At 46.2% G+C, this 13444-nt stretch overlaps 1 protein-coding gene across 3 annotated transcripts in view; it reads right to left on the reverse strand.

The window, feature by feature from the left end:
- The window catches only part of NECAB2 (N-terminal EF-hand calcium binding protein 2), a 90443-nt gene that overhangs the window by 16743 nt on the left and 60256 nt on the right, over positions 1–13444 (reverse strand). For 2 of the 3 annotated variants that reach the window (XM_042027440.1, XM_042027438.1), the window contains exon 4: positions 230–327. In XM_042027440.1, coding sequence (XP_041883374.1) covers positions 230–327 — 98 coding nt within the window. Of the gene's footprint in view, positions 1–229; positions 328–3018; positions 3045–13444 lie in introns of all 3 variants that reach the window. The other variant, XM_042027437.1, reaches the window with a different exon arrangement.

Here is a 13444-nt window from a genome sequence, read left to right on the forward strand (position 1 = left end):
GGCAGCTCTATCATGTGAAGTTTCTAAAAGCCCTGTCAGTGATGCTAACAGCAACTCATGCATTCAAAATCCCACCCCAGAGACCAAGAGGCCACGTTGTCTGCAGAGCAGGAGCACACAGCACTGCTGAAGAGGATGAGGACCTTTCAGATTTATGTGCTCTTTAATGCGACATTTACAGTGCTCACTCTGTGCCTGTGAAACTCGAGGTGCAGGAAGGAGAACTCACCCGTTTGGTGTAGTCCATGGCCTTCAGGATGGAGAGGTTCAGCATCTCCAGGGAGGCCAAAACATCTTCATAGTCTCCCATATGGTCAGCAAAATAGTCTGGGAAAACCAAGAGAAACATGATGGGAACATGTTAATGTAACTTGAGGCCACACAGCACAGCAAGATTTACTATTGGTGGTAAGATAAACCTGAGAGGATGGTTCCAGGTATATTTTTATACTCTTTATCTTCAGTCAAAGTCAGAATTTATCCTGAAGGGATGGGAAGTGGTGTGATTCCCATGAAGTTTGGGACCATTGCAAAAAGGAGATGTAAGACCCAGTAATTCCCACTGAAAAGAATTCATCAGGGTCTTTATTTCTACATCTACTTCTGCATTTGATTTTATATGGTCTCTCTCCCTCCTACTGCTGGCACGGAGGGAGAAGTCTCAGAAGAAATCCCCCTTGACATTCTTTGCCACTCAAAGCATCCAAATACTTCCCCGGTTCACCCCAATTCATATGAGCTGAGACTGGCCTTACATCGTTCCCTACATTCCTATCACATTTGCACCTCAACCCACCATCACAGGTTGAATAGGCTTCTGGGAGTAAAATATGCCTTGAAAGGAAGAGAACAGAGCTGCAAGCTGGGCCCGAAATCACGTGTTCTTCACAGAGAAGGAGCCACACTTTCTCTGTGCCATCCTTATCCTTCCCCTGTTTCTGGTGATTGACACAGAGCACAGCAAAAAGCTGCTCCTTAAAAGCTGCCGGGGCCATTCCTCAGCACTAGGACATGGAGCTTCACACTGAGGTGACATCTCTGTGGAGTGCAGAGACTTCAGGAAACAACCCCACTAATTAGGTTTTCTTGGCTTAATTAGAAGTGCCTATAGCTATTTACAGTCTGAGAACATATCCAAAGGGAAGAAGATTTTGGCAGAAACCAGAATGTCACAGCGTGTCTGACAGCAGCTGTTCCACGATAAGCCAAACAGCTTATTCTCATTGCAGCGTGTTTGTTTGTGTTTTCCTTCCTACCTGGGAAAGAAAAATCGAGCAGGGCTGAAAGGTAAAGACATTTTCTAAGTCCTGAAACAACAAGCTGGACCCATCCATCTCAGGAGAAATGAGCTGTTGTGGGCACAGCACAGCCCTTGACACTGACCAAGGGGCACATGGGAGGAGAACAGAGTTGACTTTAACAAAGTATTCAGCTCTGCTGCTTTAGTGTTATTCATTCGTGCAAAGCTGCAGGGCTCAAGAAATGCCTTTTAAGATGCTCTCAACATCTTATAATACACAACTCATTTCAAGAAAGACACCACAGCTCCCATTTAGACAAACTGGGAGTTTATGTTTAATACTTAGAAGAGAAGCAAGCAAATAAATCACAGGCAAGGGCAGGTATTCAGCAGATAACAGATCTAGGCAAGAACTTGTGCTGATTGATCCTTTCTCTGGCTTCCCCCAGCTTTCCACAGGAGGTGATGGTTTATCTCCCCTCTGTCCTGGCAGCTTCACCCATGGGAGAGGCAGCGAGATGGGATCACGCTGGGTGACAGCCACGTAATTTTCTGATTTTATCAGAGTGATGGAGAAAGCCAATTGGGGTCAAACAATGCCATTGGTACCGCTGGATTTCCTGGCAAAGTTGATGGTGCAAGCTGTGGGGGTTTGATTTCTTGGGTCAGCTGGCAAGGAGACCCAGTGCAATAAGAATGGAGTGACAGGAACAAGCCCATCATATCATCAGCAGACCAAAAGGATTTTATGGAAATCTTCGTTTCTTGCATACCCAAACAAGGACAAGCAGGAATAATCAGTGGAAAGGGGAAATGTTGCTGCTTTTGCTGCCAGCTTGGATGCTCAAAATGGTGTGGGCAGGGGTTGAGTACACCAGCAGAGAGAAACCCTGGACAATGTCCTGGTGCAGACACACCTATGGACAGAGAGGTCTTTAAAGGATCAGGAATGAGGAGTAACTGCCTGGTGCTGGCACAGGCACCCAGTAACCCCATCTCTGTCTGCACAACCCACTCCCAGACAGACTTCCAAAGGCTATAATTAGTGGCAAAGTGATGAAGGTAAATGGTGAAGACCTGCTGAGGTGATTTTATATGTTCTGCATCCTGGCACAGGAGGGGAGGAGAAGAGGTGGATGAGCTCTCTGCAAGGCCACATGCCTCTCTCCCTATTTCCTCCCAAAAAGCTGGGGTGAAGGAAACATTTCCAAATAACAAGCATCCATAGCAAAATACACCTGAGTGAGCAGCTTGAGTCACCTCCTAGTGAGGCAAAGCCCTTCAGAAATCCCAGCAGGAAATATTCTCTTTCTGGTCAAGGTGTGGGACAAAATATTATCACAGATTTTCTGTTCAGCCTTTAATTTTGGCAAGCTGTGGGAGGTACAGCAGAGGTATTGCACCCCTCAGGCAGCCTGCTGGGAAACATGAAGGCTGGCCTAGGGAGAAACATGTTACAGGTATTGCAGAGGGAGATGGGTTTTTTGAACTTCAGAGCGAAGCTGGAAGCCATGACATCTCCAGAAATTAAACTCCCGCTTGTTATTGAACGGGATCCATGTGCTTCACTTAGCTCTGACCCCATTTGTGCTGCAAGAAAATGAAAAATGTTTTGCCAATTTTCCTGTGGAATAAGGGGCAGAGCAGCAGCAGGGCTGAGATCCCCCAGCTCCACAGCTGCCACAGCACTGCCAGCTCTGTACTGGGTTTCACACACCCTTCGAAGGCCCTCGTGCACACAGTGATTGCTTTTGCCCAAAAAGAGGGACTGCACTCACCACACAGCTCCTTGGTGTCCACATTGCTGGAAGAGGGGGAGAAGGAGGCAGGGGAGGAAGCAGAAAAAAAAGAGAGAGAGAGAAAGACAATTTTAATGTACAGGACAGATGAAGGCTACAGGTAGAATTCCCACGGGCTTAACTCCAGATGCCCTCCTGCAACATCCCCCGCCCCCTCAGCATCCCCCAGCCACCAGTGGGGACAGCCTGTGGAGAAGAGAAGGGTTTGTGCCACTCAGAGCAACTTCAGCATCTGTGCAGCTGGAATAGGTTCACAAGTTATTTTGGCTATTGCCTGAGGGGAAAATGGGTACTTGTACATCCCCCACCACAGGGAGACCTTTGTCCAAGGAAGACCCAGCACACCTGGCACATCAACTCCTCTGACTTCCTTACAAACATCCAGCCTGGGAACACCCTGGTGAGGCACTCGATATGGCACAGGAATGTGTTTGTTCCCATATACTCAGAATAAAAATTTGCAAAATGTACTTTTCTTGATGGACCAATTCTCCTAATTCTGTCCTTACGAAGCAGCTCTTGCCTGGGACTCTCTCCAGACAAAATTGCATGATTACTTCTTAGCACATGAACACTTAGTTTACATAACAACATCTCAACAGACAACCTGCTTGGGAAATAAAGATTGCTGCTAATCTCTCTGTGCCTCCTATTCCCACACAATCATTAGTGCCATTCAAGGACTGGAACAATCTCTTAATAGAATATTTTATCAATCCACTTATATCCTGGAATATAAATATCTTTATATCTTTAACTAAACTCATCCCTGCTCTGTCTAACCTGCCAGCATAAGTGGATTAGGGGTTTCACTGACAGCATCCTCCTGTAGCCCTGCCTTGATGTCCAAATCAAGGCAAACACAAATGTCTCGAGCTCGTGAGGTGCTGTCTGACAGAAGTGTGCCACCTGCCCTGTGTCCTGCTGAAAAAGCACGAGGTGCTGAATCACACCCCCTTTTGGGTAAGTGATGCCTGTCATGGTGTAAAGAAGTCACCTCTTGTCTCGAGTGCAGGACACTGGTGGTGCAGGACACACCTGCAGGGGTGGCTGCTGTGGCAGGGTGGGCAGCACACGCCTCTCTCTGCAAAATGAGCTTTTGCACTACTTTATCTTCATTCTCTTGGAGACTTATCATCTTCCTCAAACCCTGGAATTACTTCCCTGAGTCCTACAAAAGCCTCTGGGAATGCTGTGGGCTCAGCTTCCCTGACTAGGTGTTCTCATGGCCAAATCCACTGAATACACAGATACAAAACGCTGTGCAACAGAGTCACTCCGGATCCCAGGAGCTTTGGCAGAGCACAGCACTTCGGCAGCAAGTGACTGCCAGCACGGAGCTTCAGCAATGCAGCAGCAGAGGAATTCAGGTGAGACCCCCAGCAGATGCATTTCCAGCGCTGGCACAGCCTCAGGACCACAGCTGGTTGTTCACCAAAGCTCTCTCAGCACACAGCCTGGGAAGTCAAATGCTGCTTTCAGTCACATGCATAAGAGTAGCTTTTACATCAGCATCACCCACGAAGTGTTTCAATAATATCTTTCAGAAGACAGTTATTGTTTATAAACACCTACTGACGTGGTTATGGGTTTGCAGCTAGAGCATGTTACTGAGAAAAAAACCAACCTATTATTGTATTCCCTGTGATTCTGCATTGTAATAATTGATCTGCTGCTGCCAAAATTGGTCTTTTATTTCCTCACATCTTGCCAGTGTATGATTTAACTTAATTGTGCTTGAATGTTAACTCGGCTGAGAAGTTGCTTTTAATTTTAAGTCATCTTGCCTTCAGAATAAGCCTAATGAAAGAAATTACTGAAGCCACAAGCTGACTTAATAAGAAATATGATAATGTTCAGATGAAAAACTGTAAGGAGAAATCAATGGGTACTTGAGCAGGCTGCTTCCATCCCCCAGGAGTTTGCCTGCTGGGAACATCGCTGACACAGAGCCACGTCCCCAGCGCTGTTACAGGGGGGTTTCTGGCCCAGCTTGGGAGCTGCACAGCACAAGCCATGTGCAACACCTGGCTACAAAACAATTTACAAGCTGATCTGGTGGTTTAATGCTTCAGTATCTAACCCCCACCATGGGTTATGCCAGTAGGGATTTTTATTATGCAGATATTCAGGAACTGGGGTTCAGGCCTTGTGAAATGGGAGGTTCTGGCTCCTGACGAGCTCCCTTGTCATCCCCAACCCTTCATCCCAGAGCTGCCGTTCAGAGGGTATTTTTGGAGCAATCACATATCACAAAACCCTTCAGCAGAATAATATTTAGGTGAGCATTAGTTACCAATTTTTTTTCATTCAACATTCCTGTTTACAACAATAAGTTAAAAAGAAAAATCACAAGTTGTTCTCATGTTTCCAGGAAAAAAATGAAAGAAGCCTTTCAAGTACCAGAACACTTGGCTGTGAATTAGCTTTTGATTTTTTTTGTTGCATCAATAATATGACTAATTCAGGAGCTTATTGAAGCCGTAACCCAACTAACTAAGCAGAATGTAATGAAGTTTAAGTAGAAATGAAAGAATTATTAAAGCTTTCTGTTGTACAATTTTTTCTGCAAAGTAGAGACCATATCTATCTGATCTCATTCCAAAACAAAAGTCTTCCTTTCAAAGGAGAAAAAAAAAATCAAGAAAATCCAAGTCTTTTTGAAAATCCAGGCCTTTTCTCTATTTGCCAACCAATGAGGCTCTAGCATGGAGCAGCACAACCCTGCATCCCCAGTCTTGCTGGGGATGTGCACCCTTTGAGGTTACCTTCCAAGGCAAAGATATACTTTGGAGATCCTCCATTTGCCATTTGGGACCTAATTGCTCCAACAGAAGTAGGAGGCAAACACAAGAGCTCAGATTTCAACCTAGATCACCTTCTGAAAAGGCAGAGCCCAAGCCATGAACTACTTTGGCCACAAAAAAGGACTGTTTATTGCTCACCACTCCCTCCATTTAAATACACTGGGATCATTTGACCAGATAAACATATTGGCAATGGGGAAATAGTTTTCTCTCCTGGTTCATATCCAACTATTTCAAAGAAAAAGAAAAGACCTCTAAGCATGATACTCCTCCTGTGTAAGCAGGAGTTTAAAGAGCAATGGCCATGCTGCGAGAGCATCCCCTCAGTGGGATTAATTAAGTGAACTTGCCCAGGGAGTAATTACTGATGCATGACTTGTAGGAGCAAGAGGCTGCCCAGAGTAATGGCTGTGCCTCCTGCATACTCCAGAAAGAAATACATTTCTCCCCACAAAGCCCCACCCAGAGTTAAACTGTGGTTTGATGAGCACTAGAGCTAACGAGGACCCCTGGGAAGTCACATCTTTCCCTTGCCATGTCCCTGGTTGCAGATTGTCTGTGGACAGGCTTTTAACAGAGCTGTCCTGTACTGACTCTGCTGCTTTTCCATCAGTTTGTAAATCTTTTTTATTCCTGTACCCACCTTTCTTGAAACATGATGCCATCTTTGAGACTTTATCCCAGGAAGCAGCACCTTCAGGCAGAGGACCTGTGTCCAGCAGGTGTCCAACAGCCCAAGGATTATGGCCTCAAGCTGAGCATCCCAGCAGCCAGACCTCTGGGTGGGTGATGGTACCATGCAACATCCAGGTCTTGGGTCAGAACATCCAACTAATCGATCCAGATCCAGCCTAACACTTTGCTAAAGCAAATCAGTGTTTTCCACCAGGAAAATGAAATATTTCTGGAAATTGCCCATGATGATTATTTGGATTAGCTCTTAATAAGCAAGCCCAGGGGAGCACAGCACAGGAGGGGGTTACCCAGAGAACATCCCAGGAGGTCTCAGCATGGCAAAGTCAGGGATGTCCTGGTCCAGTGCTGCTGCTGACCTGCAGAGGTTCCTTCCAACAAACACAGCCAGGAGTCTGCAATCCAGCCTCTCTCCCTCTCTTTCCCAGCATCTCCCTGCCTCCCTAAGGCTGATGGTCTCTGATGTGCTGTCATTAACATATTTTTCCAGACTTCGAATAAAGAGAGGAGAGAAAAAGTTATCTCAGACTGAAAAAGATAATGTGGAGGAGCGGGGCATGAAATTCCCTTCCTGGGTTTCAGCTCAGCCAAAGGAAAGGTGTCCCAGTCACTCCCAACAGGCAGTACAATCAAAAACATAATGGGAATTCAGAAGTTGCAAATACATCAAAGTCTCATCTTCATGTTTCTCATGCAAATATCTGCCTGGATGTGCTGCTCAAATGCTGCTCGGTGCCCGATCAGCTTCAGATGAAGATAACAACCCTTTTCCTTGGGCAGATGAAAGGTTTGCATCAGCAGCCACACGGCTTAGTCACTTCACCAGCACAGAAAATGGATGGTTCCTTCCTGAAATCACGTTCTACTTTTATTTCCATCTTTTATTTGCAGCTTTGGGTTTGCCACAAGGCTTCAAACGAGCACGGAAACAAATTATCCTCTAGCATTAGCCACCTGCAGAACTCATTTTCATTTAGGAAAGACTAAAAAACAACAAGTGCAGATGGAAAATATTATTGTATCTGATGAAAAGGCTTCAGCAACAGCGCTGTGGTATCTCAACACCTCAGAAGTGGCAAATATGCATCCAGATGCCTACTAAGGGGTCACAGATGGTCACTTCTGATCATTAGTTTCTGACTCAATGAAATATTTTTTACACAAGCCCCACAGAGAGAGAAATTATTCCAGGCAGAGCATGAGAAATACCAAATACTGGATGCCAGCCAGGAGATGAATAACTTTAATTCTAAAGAATTAAACCACTTTCCAAGCCCATCTTGTATCTTCTGGTGAATCCTGGTAAATCCTTCCCAAGACCAATCCAAGTACCTCCCCTTTACCCATCTGCTTGCTTAAAAAAACCCCCAAACCATTCTTATGGTATGACTTAAAAAAGGACTTCCAAAGTCTGGCGTGCCACATTGCAAAGAAACAGCAGAAACCATATGCCAAGGCTGTCCACAACCAGAAGGACATCCAGCCACCTGCAGCTTCGAAAGACACAGGCAGAGAAGGATTCAGAACATGTATCAGGTTTGCCTTTAATTGCTTTAGCTGTGGCAAACTGGCAGTTGGGGCCCTGCTGCCTACCTGGCTTTACTTTAAGGATGGTCTTTTTCTGCTGCCAAATGTCCCTGTTTCTTGCATGACATAAATTTGTGGTGTGCTTCAGCAGGAATAATTCTAAGGTGCACATGCTGGTGCAGGCACTATTGCCCTGCTCTGTATTCGGTACAGCAATAAATAGAGTGAGCAGTGAGCCTGAAATAACCCAGCAGGTATTTTCTTTTTCCAGCAGGGCAGAAAGTACCACATGTTTGAACTCCCAGAGCAGATGGAGGAGAGCCATGAGACAAGAGATGGCACAGGGGTTATCATTTACTCCAGAGGTTTCTCCCAAAATCCACATTATATGAAAGAGGAAAAGTTTTGCAGAGTGCACATGGATCACCACCTAACCAGGACACTTCCAGCACTGAAGCACAATGATTTAGATGATAACACCTGTGGAGAACAGCTCCCATGGGGGCTCCTGCAGGGGAGAAAAATGCTGCCTTCTCTAAAGCAAAACTAACAACTTTATTTTCCCTTAGCATATGCTCCATCACTGAGCACCTGGTGAGCACAGTAAGGGCCTCTGAAAGCCCAGCAACAAAACATGTTTTTCTCTAAAGCCCTGATAGCACAGAGGAAAAAAAATAGGGACAAAGAATTGCCCAGAAATACAGAGAAGCAAAAGGAGGATTTTGTATGAAGTTTTCACATATAAACTTTGATTACAGTCTCATCACCTGTGGTGCAGGTTTGGGGTTTATAACACATTCTGCATACTTTGAGAGATGGTCTCTTTCCTCCTACTTGCCCTTGCTATAAAACAGGATTTTGACTCACCATTTGAAGGCTGAAGTCTAGTGTCCCCCAAGGATGTTCTGCTCACCTAAACCTGGGGCTGGGTTCCTTCCTGCTCGTTGCACATCTTTCCTTGGGATTTAGGCAGATGAGGACCAAGACAGGGACAGTTTTGCTTCTTTCCACACTGTGTGACGAGCGTGGCTCTCTGCTCAGCAAGACAGAAGGTGAGCAGCACTGGGGCTGCACAGCACACCGTCATTCAGGTCCACTGGATAGTAATGTTTCAGTATTTAATACATTTTAATAGTAATATTTTCACATGGCTTTCTCTGCAGCTTCTTGCCTTTGTAAGCCATCTGGGTTCTCATTAATTGAGACACTGCCCAGATCCACTTTCCAAACCACACGCCCACGTTCATTGAAAATGCTGGTGCCCAGAGCTGTGAGCTCTGCACCGAGTGCTCTCCTCTGGAGCACCAGGGCAGCAGAGTCTTCATTAAAAGCCAGTAATATGGAAAACACTGATTTTTCAAGGTAAACTGAACTGACCTTCAATACAAACAAGCACAGTAAACCTGGTAGGCTCAGGATAAAACACGGTCCTTTGTTCATCCTGCTTCAAGGCTGTTCCCTCCCTACAGAACAAGACCCTGTGAAGCTTCTGCAGAGTCACACAGGGAGTCCACAGTGGAATTGCTCTGCCTGTAGAAGCACAGAGAGAAACCAGGAGGTCTCAGTTCCCTGCTGAGCACTGGCAGGCAGGGCTCCCCCTGCCCAAGCCAGACAAAAAGCATCTCAGATACCCACATCTGTGGTTTCAGCATCACCAAAGATGCTCTTTTCAGTGATCTTCTGCTATGATGGGGGAGATCAGCAGAAGATCTTTACTACCTTCTCCTCTCCCTTGATATGGAAGCCTCATGGCAGATCCCTGAGTGTGTCTGGTGGCTCTCCTGGGGACAGCCACACCCCTCAACAAAGGGCCTCAGCACCCTACAGCCACTGCACAGCCCAACCTGCAGGGTTTACAGGCAGACCTGCCCACTGGCATCCTTCCCACCGTGCCAGAGCCTTAGTTTAGCTCAGAAGTGCTTTCATACACCCACAGTAAGGTGCCTCTTTTACAAATCCTGCTCCAGATCTGATTGCAAAAGAAAAGGGGGAGGGTGGGGGGGAGGGAAGGGTGGTTAGCACTGAACACTGACTCCTAATTGACACGTCATGAGGCTGAACTTCCCAGATGGGTGGCACACTTTGGGGCAAAAATGCCTGGATCTGCTCCAAAAAAGCCTGTGATACAGAGCACAGATGCCCTGCAGAAAGGCAGTTGCCATAGCACTCCACACGAGCAGTAATTAGGGATGTGATGAGAAGATGTCTGTTCTCTAGCCAGTGACCTGCAAATACAGTTGCATTCATCTTGTAGCAGTAATAAACGTTATAAAAATGACATGAGGAGGCTACTGAACTTGCTAAATACAATCCCTGAAGTCCCAAACCATCCAAGGGCAAGTGTAGATGCAGCAGCTGAAGGTGCCTCTGCCCACTGTGACCTCATTAGCTCAGCTGGTCAGAGCATGGTGCTGATAACACCAAGCTTGTGAGTTTGATCCTCAAAGAGACCATTCACAGAGGAGCTGGACTCAATAATCCCTGTGGATCCCTTCCAACGCAGAATATCCTGTGAAATCTCAGGTGCTGGTCTTCTTTTGGATTCATCCCCACTTCTTCTTGCAGAACCCCTTACTTCCACCCCAGTTTTACACTCATCACAGTCTTCAAGGAAAGGGTTTTGGTGTGGGTTTTCCTGGCTTTGAAAAATGGGGAAACTCTTCTGCAATGACAGCTCATGTTCTCTCAGAGGCTCCCAGGGGTGACCCTGCTGACGCCACGGAACCTGGACCATGTGCCTGCTCCATACACACACGCTGGGCTTGGTGTGCCTGTGGTGTGCTCACAGGAATATTCCTGCTTTTGCTTGTGCAGCTGATAAAACCAGAATGGGCACTTTGTCAGGGCGAGTGGGGTGGATTAGACACGCTTTTTGCAGCACAACTCAGCTTCCATTTCCTTTCAGGGACTCAATATTTACCATAAAGATGAAGGCCATCACAACATAACACATTATTTGCTAGTTTCACATTTTCAAAGACTGCTGCTGTATTTCAAGGCCGGTTCAGCTCCTCACTCCCTTGGCATACTGATGCATTCTGCAGCCACAGACACTTATGAAGCACTGGTCACAGTAAGCCAAGCCTCCAAGTAACCCAATTGCCTCTGTACAGCCATAGGTTGGTGTCAGAAACAGCCCAGTGAAGACCCCGGTTGCCTCTCCACCATTCTCAGAAAGTCCCAAGCTTCAAACCCTCCCTGACACAGACCAGATGCTTTCTTTCATCAGTAGTTTCAAGACAACCAAAACAACATTTTCTATGTGGTGAAGTGTTTGACAGAACAAAACACACGGCTCTAATCATCAAGGGCAGCAGGAAAAGTGACTGAATATGGATAAAAATGAAACAGTGGTCTGGATGCTGTTGAAAAGCATGCTCAAAGCTCTTGCTAGTTAAAAGAGAAATAAATGTCATTTTTAAAAAAGACAGCAGCAATAAACTGGCACCTGTGAAGTACCAGACATTTGTTAGTTCATTCATCAGGAACTGCAATATGGCACTTCAGGCTGCCAGTCGGTGCCACACCCTCCTGCTTTGCCACACAGCTCCAGAACTGGGGTTTGGGTACCACCAATGAACCAGGCTCAGCATCCATGAGGCTCTGCCCTTCCTGCCCTATGACTTCTAGAAAATAACGTACAAAATGCAGCATCAAGGGACAATTTTCCACAGAGGCCTGATCATGAACCCAGATCCCTGGACTCTGGGGAGTGCAGGAGAAGCCCAAGGCAGAGCAGTCCCACTGCTGCCCTTCACAAAACCTCTCACCTCACTGCCCGTGGCTGGGGCACCACAGCCTTCTGCAACTCCACTGTGGGCAAGGGGAGGGATTTTCCCCCTTCCATATCCAGTTGGGACCACCCAGGATCTGTATGTTAAGAGCAAAGATTGGTGGAGTTGTTTCTGCCCAAAGAAGAAAATTTTGGGTGGATTAAGGCAATGTCCTCTTGCATCATTCCCTGTACCTGGTAAAACCATTCCATGATTTGCTGTCACAGTTGGCCAGAACCTCTAACCACTCACTCACAAAGAAAAATCTCTTGAAAAGCTCACAAAAACTCAAGATGATAACAACAAAAATGATGAACAAGATGATAACACAAAAAACCTGTTGCTAACAGCACAGTTAATATCCTGAAAAATATATCAATGCAGCACACTAATTTACTAAGCTTAATCCAATGGTTTCTAAGCACAGTCACCATCTTCAGTAAAACAGACATTTCGTACAGTATGAAACATTTTCAACTCTCTGCATGTGCCAAATTCCTAATAAATTACATGGAAACCCTCCTTTTTTTTTTTTTTATGGATGACTTTTTCTTGAAAAATATCACTCTGCCCACAAGTGCACCAAAGAAAAGAGAAGGCAGGTTTAATTACAGCCTGCAAGTAACTTAGGTAGGAGGGATGGCACTTTCAAATTTATTAAATTGATGATTACTGTATTGATTATCTTCATCGCCTGACAGCGCCAGGCAAAACTGGGACTGTCGTCCTTGGAAGGATGGGCTGGACACGTCATGGTCAGCACAGAGGCAGCACAGGCAACTTCTTTGCTCTCAGGGCCTCTCAGGGTCCCCACCAGCTCCATTTTGGAAATGTAGCATGATTTTCTGGGATATTATCATCATGTTGCATTGAGATAGCTGATTACTTAATTTTGACGTCCTGGTCCCATGCAGCATCTTCAGCCTGCATCCTGCAGCACAACCTGCTTGTAAACCCAGCTCTTCATCTCCCAAAAAGCATTTCAAGAGCAGTAAATACAGCAGTTAACGGCACATCAATTTTGCTGTCAGGCTTGTTCAAAGTGATCAGCCTCAAGACAGACTTTTAAATGCCAGCTGTTTACGGTGCATTTGGACTGCTGTGAACGTAAACTCTTTTACAGGGATAGTTGCAGTAACTATTTCGGTTTTGTGCAACATGGGTTCCCTTTTTGCAGAAAAATATCAAATAAGTATCAGGAAGGAAAAGAATGGTTTCAGCCTGTGATGCTCATTCACAAAATCACGGCGTAGCCCTCCTGCTGTGGAGTGCTCAGTAAAGTGCATTAAAAACCAAAGGAGCAGAAAGTTGTCCGGAAGTGCTCCCACCCCCTGCTCAGGGAACTACTGAGAGTTTTTTCCAGCCTGGCCAGCAAAAAAGCAGCAACAAAATCAACAGCATTATGGAGCGATGCGAGCACTCGGGCAGGGCTGCTGCACCCCGGCACACAGGGAGCGATCCTGCCGTATCCCGGCACACAGGGAGCGATCCTGCCGTGCCCCAGCACACAGGGAGCGATCCTGCTGCACCCCGGCATACAGGGAGCGATCCTGCCGTGCCCGGCACACAGGGAGCGATCCTGCCGTGCCCGGCACACAGGGAGCG

This window comes from Corvus kubaryi, unplaced genomic scaffold (genome assembly GCF_017639235.1).
Source record: "Corvus kubaryi isolate FWS band 111438036 unplaced genomic scaffold, C.kubaryi_AGA036_p1.0 37300, whole genome shotgun sequence".
In the NCBI taxonomy this organism is placed as follows: domain Eukaryota; kingdom Metazoa; phylum Chordata; class Aves; order Passeriformes; family Corvidae; genus Corvus; species Corvus kubaryi.